The 5,714-nt window shown below is 38.6% G+C and overlaps 1 protein-coding gene across 1 annotated transcript; it reads right to left on the bottom strand.

Annotated features, from left to right (window-relative positions):
- Positions 1-540: 540 nt before the first annotated feature.
- LOC7464426 (probable LRR receptor-like serine/threonine-protein kinase At2g16250) lies at positions 541-5,714 on the bottom strand. The gene is made up of 5 exons (XM_024584795.2): positions 5,268-5,714; positions 3,093-5,147; positions 2,374-2,502; positions 1,891-1,919; positions 541-1,469 (listed from the first exon to the last, which is right to left on the bottom strand). Exons 2-5 carry the CDS (start codon positions 5,021-5,023, stop codon positions 871-873), a joined length of 2,688 nt encoding a protein of 895 aa, XP_024440563.1. The 5' UTR covers positions 5,024-5,147; positions 5,268-5,714; the 3' UTR covers positions 541-870.

Below are 5,714 nucleotides of genomic sequence, written 5' to 3'. Positions count from 1 at the left end.
TTGTTTCTATAGTTTTGGTACGATATGGTACGATTAGGCTCCTAATTTGTCTAAAATTACAGCTTGATTTTATGCATATCTAAAATCCTTCCACAACCAGCTTTTTGCTTTTTCCTCATCGTTGGTCTCCTTGCTATTACAATTTATTTTTTATTTTAAAAAGAAACCTAGATAAATTTAGGGAAATAACCTAGAAATGGATCATGACACCTCTAATTAGAAATATATATATATATAAAAAAAATTTGTTGACGTGTACAATTAGAAGTTATTATTAGCTATATGGTTTTATTATTATTATAGATTTTAAAAAACTTTGCTAAATGAAAATGGTGAATCAGACAACAATGCATCCGTGCGATGTTACTTCCTCCAAATTCTTGTTATGTGGTGATTTAATTGTTGCTTAGAGGTAGATTCAGTTTGATATTTAGGCGTTGGGCTGCGAACAAAACAGCCCGATAAATAGTTAGTTAGTGCATGCTTGACGCAAAATACATGTATTTTTATAAAAGTGTATTTGTGCTTGAAATAAATAAATAAATTCAACTTTAATATATATTTTTTAACATTGAAAAGAAACCTCATCTTTTACATCTCTGTATTCCATACTCAGGAACTACGAGAAATAATCAATTGCAGCTTGTGTCCGAAACTAACAAGCTTACAAAGCCTAAAGAATATTTCTGTAAAACAAGTCCTTCCACTCTCGTGTTGTCCACATTGCACGCACCCCATCAGATGAAAACCATCATTTAATGGCTTTGATTTTTGATGAAATGCCATCCAAGACGGATTCAAGGATGCTGTTGAGCACTCAAATGTGAAACCCACGCGATATATGAACAATTGCGAACACCACAGCGGCATCTAATGCTCATCTAGCCTCTCCATATCTTGCATTTCAAGCAGCTCAGGGAAAATTTCGTTGGATAACCTTTTATTAGAAGATGAATGCTCAATCCGACCACTGCCTTGAGATCCAACTCTCACTGGCTGCTTTAAGCCACTGATCCCCTCTCGGTTAGCATGGCCTAGAACTGTGACATTTTCTGAGCTGTGTCTCCAACTACCAAAAAAAGCAGCACTCCAAGATCTCCTAGATGAAGTTGTTCTCAGCCTCTCTGAGCTATAACTGTCCTCTCTCACCACTTTCAGAGGGTTTTCCAATGCTTTGAGAACATATTTCATCGGAGGACGTTTAGAAGGTTTGGGATTAAGGCATGACCTGGCCACGACGGTCATTGCCCATACCTCTTCCAATAAATCTTCATCTATGATCAGAGATGGGTCAACAATCTTTGCCACCAGTTCCTTGTCATATAAACTGATCTGCACCAGCGTCTGTTCTAACCACTCTTTTGTGGTAGCATCATCTGATTTGCTGATGCCAAGCTTGCCCGTAACGAGCTCAAGCAAGACCTTACCAAAACAATACACATCATGTGCACAAGTAATCGGGGACGAGCCTGTCCATTATCAAAGACATATATCAGGATTTAATTAATTTTGTCTTCCAAACTCATTGAAAAGCTGAAGAACTGACACTTGTAGTAATACCCAAAATCATTGGAGAAAAAGAAAGCTGCAATTGGCTAAATACTAGTTATGCACGAATTCTTTGTAAAACATCAACTTCGAAGCTATATCATTTGTTAGGATAATTGTGCAATGTATGAATAAAGTGTCAACCACGATTATTCAATCAAGGATTAGAATATAAGAATGGATTCAGCTTCACAGTCATCTCTACTTAAGAATGAGCAACTGGGTCCTTGGCAATGATTGACCTCAAAGCAATCTCATAATTATTCCTACTATGATGGAAAATTAACGTGCTACAAATTTTAAAAGATCGATAATTTAACTTGTGAGAGTTATTATACGTACCAGAAGTTCCTGGATCAGAGACAGAGGATCTGCACATTAGCACGAGGAATTGTTATTACATCTTCCACAAAGCATAATAATAAACAAGAAAAAAGATGAGCATTAGTCATAGCATCAATGAAAGGAAAATACATTAATCTTCTCTTATCTTACACATACAGCATTACTTGCAACTTGTTTTCGTGTAACCAAATGCTAAAAGAACCAAGCGCACTTATGGTAATCATTTATGCTCAAGGACACTGATGATGCCAAAGACAAAAGGGGGGGACCAAACTACCTTAGAAAGAAAACTAATGAGCTTTCCAGGATATTTCATCTGGTTAATTGAAGACCGAACCCATTTTTCTGCTCATTATGATCACTTGTATTATGTAACATGGCAAAGAACAACAAATCATGGCATGTACAGACCACTGCCACAGTTCCTAGTTAATGCACTACTTCAAAATGCTCAAAGAAATTAATAGCTATAATACTTACTGGGACTTCCGCAAGAACCTTGTGAGAACACTTTGGTGTGAATCCCCTTCGTGGATGCGAATCTCGCTCAAGCTTCCAAGTCGAACCTCAAACTTATCATCAAGAAGGATACTGCTCGCTTGAACATCTCTTCAAACACCAAAAGCTAGTTGCATTTTAGAACTAAAAAAAAAATGGAAATTTTCCACCACAAAGATATAGAAATACCATGCAAGCTACATGACTCGTTCCTAGTTTAAACAAAGAAAATGATGTCTCAAGCATTTGAGAAGTGCTGCTATGATCTGCAGAAACATTATCCAAAGACAAATGCTCTCATCAATATTTGAATCTACATCCTCCGCTCTAGCCACACCCTATTCCTTTACTTGATGAGCTAGTATTCAAGGGCAAAGACAGTTTGTAATTCAACTTACACTTGAACATTGCAACATTTATTCCAGTCTCATATGAATTTAAGCAGCAGAAACCACTATTCTAATTAGCAATAAATAGGTGATCGAGAATATCATCTAAGACAGACCTTGTATCGACAAGATTTCAAGCACAAAAGATTGCGTACTGAATTCTGAATGTGCAAGTTGTGAGGTTCTCTATTCACATGATGCATTATAATTCTGATTCAGATATAAATAAAGCAAAATAAGATCACCATAATCAGAAAAACTATCCAGTCAACATGAAGGAAAGTGAGGCTATCTAAAAGAAAGTACGAGTACCTATGAACAAGGGGAGGGTTACACTCGTGGTGTAGGTAAGAAAGGCCTTCAGCAGCTCCTATTGCAATTTTCAGTCTCGTGATCCAATCGAGGGACTGCAAACCATTGTCGTCAAAATTGGTAACCCTGAACAAAGATTCAGCTAAGTCTCCATTTGGCATATATTTGTACACCAAAAGCTTCTGATTTTCGTTTTCCAAACAATGTCCCAAAAGCGGGATCAAGCGTGCATGAGAATACTTGCTGAAAAACTCTAATTCAGTCACGTAGGAATCCTTTTTCAAGCTATGCAAATTGATCCTTTTGACAACTATGGGAATTCCTCCTTCCAGAAAACCCTGGTAGAGATCTCCAGAGTGACCATGTCTAATGAGATTTCTTTCACTAAATTCACCAGTCAGACTGCGCAACTGTGCGTATGTAAATGACTCTCCCAGACTAGATACGCTAGTAGGATCCTTAGGAAGTGGTGGGCTATCTCCCTCTGGAACAGGCCCTACATCTGCGCTTCCTCTTTCATTTGAAATGGCATAATTACACTTCCTAAGGACCAATACTATCACCAGTATAAAAAACGCAAGGAAACCAACTCCACCAAGCAATACCACCAAAATGTATATCCATTGTTTGCGTCTCCTTGGGGCAGGAGTTGGTAACAGTTGCTGTCTTGGTTCTGGATTTCCAAAATAATCAAAAGTTAAGCCTCTCCCAGCATAAAACAAACTACAATCCTCCAACCTTCTCTGATCAGGGACCGCCTGAAGGCAGTTCATGTCAAGGCTACCATTGCTTGGACTAATACGAGGAACCTTTCCTTGGAAATAATTACCAGACAAATCAATGGAAGTATAGTTACCAGATAAACAAGCCGTAGTTCCATATAACTGATTGTTCGAAAGATTAAACACAGCACCACTGGCATGACCCTTGAAACTAAAGTTTGACAAATCACCTGTAAAATTATTAGCAGAAACATCAAGAACCTGCAAATTCCGCAACGACCACAACGCACCGGGAAGAGCACCATCAAATTTATTCTCTCTCAACTCCAAAACTCTCAATTTACCAAGACTCGAAAACAAACCATCAGGCAATCTACCCTCCAATCTATTATGCCTCAACACCAACATTTCCAAATTCCTCAACCGCCTAAACTCTACAGGCAACGACCCGGATAACACATTCACACCAAGATTAAGCTTAACCAAGTGAGAAAGATTGCCCAATTCAACAGGCACCGAACCCACAAGACTATTATCAGATACATTCAAGAATTGCAGCCCAGAAATACTACCAAAAGTAGATGGTATGGATCCAGAAAAGTGATTCGAAGAAAGGTCAAGGCATGATAGATTTCTAAGAAATCCAAAATCATTTGGAATTAGCCCAGTAAGTGAATTCCTTGAAAGATCAAGAACTAATAATTGCATTAACTGCCCCAATGCAGCAGGCATACTACCAGCAAGATCATTATTAGCTAGATATAAAGCATTGAGTCCAGTTAAATTACCAAGCGAAGCAGGAATCGGCCCGGTAACTGAACTAGACCGGAGATCCAAAACCTTCAAAGAACCAAGCCGGTAACCAAACCAATCCGGAATTGAACCAGGAAGTGAAAACCCTGAAGCATTAAAAGACTCCAAGAAAGTCAAATTAGCCAAAGAACCAACACTGAAACTGGGGTTTAAACGCCCGGCCCGAGTCCGCTTAAACCCGGATATATTTATCCCAGTGACCCGCCCGTTTCTGCACTGGATTCCTGTCCATTTCTTGCAGGGGTTGGATTTTATCGGCCAGTCTGTGCTTCTTATCCCCAACGACGACCGGAGATCAAGCAATGCCGACCGTTCAATTCTTGACTTGAAGAAATCTTGCTGACCCAACGTGCACTGATGCAACACCAAGATTGTGACTAAAAGAAATCCTTTCATGGCTCCTCCTCCTCCTCCTCCTTGTTATAATGTGGAGCTCGTGTCTATTGTAGTCTATGGTGGCTCATCATCATCTTCTTCTTCAAGAACCGGTGTTGGTGTTGACCTCTTTCCTTCTTCTTTTCTGCTCCGTGTGCATTAACACGTACAGCTTCTTTTCTTGAGTGAAATGAAAGAGAAACCGAAAGAAAAGGAAAGCAAACAGTTTTAAATGATTATTGTTCTGTGTAGTAATATTCCTTACCTCCAATCACGAGCTTTGATTCTGCTTTCGATGCAGCTGCTATTCTTCTGTGGAGTTTAGCCAGCCAGACTCTTTTTCTTCTTTTTTTTTCCTTTAAATAATGATGATGGAACAATACAGGTAATAAAAGATGATCATGGATTTCTTTGGTGCTAAATATTTCCTGTCTCTTTGCAATTAATAAAATCTTTTGTGATCCTAATCTTACAATACTATTTCATCACAACGCCAAATATACACTTATTCATGATATCGGTGACGGATTTTGTTTAAATAAATAATAAAAAAAAAAAAACAAATTCGAGAAGCAGACATTAATGACAAAAGTGATATGCCCCAACCGTCGGGCTCTGTTTCTGCTTTCCATTGCCGCGTCACTTTCACTGTCACTGGACAGCTTTAAATGAAACCTGCTGTTCTTAAATGTGATTCATCATGCGCAAGAGT

This window comes from Populus trichocarpa, chromosome 14, assembly GCF_000002775.5.
Source record: "Populus trichocarpa isolate Nisqually-1 chromosome 14, P.trichocarpa_v4.1, whole genome shotgun sequence".
Lineage (NCBI taxonomy): Eukaryota > Viridiplantae > Streptophyta > Magnoliopsida > Malpighiales > Salicaceae > Populus > Populus trichocarpa.
The sequence above is the reverse complement of the archived record's forward strand: the minus strand, read 5'-3'. Positions and strand labels throughout refer to the sequence as shown.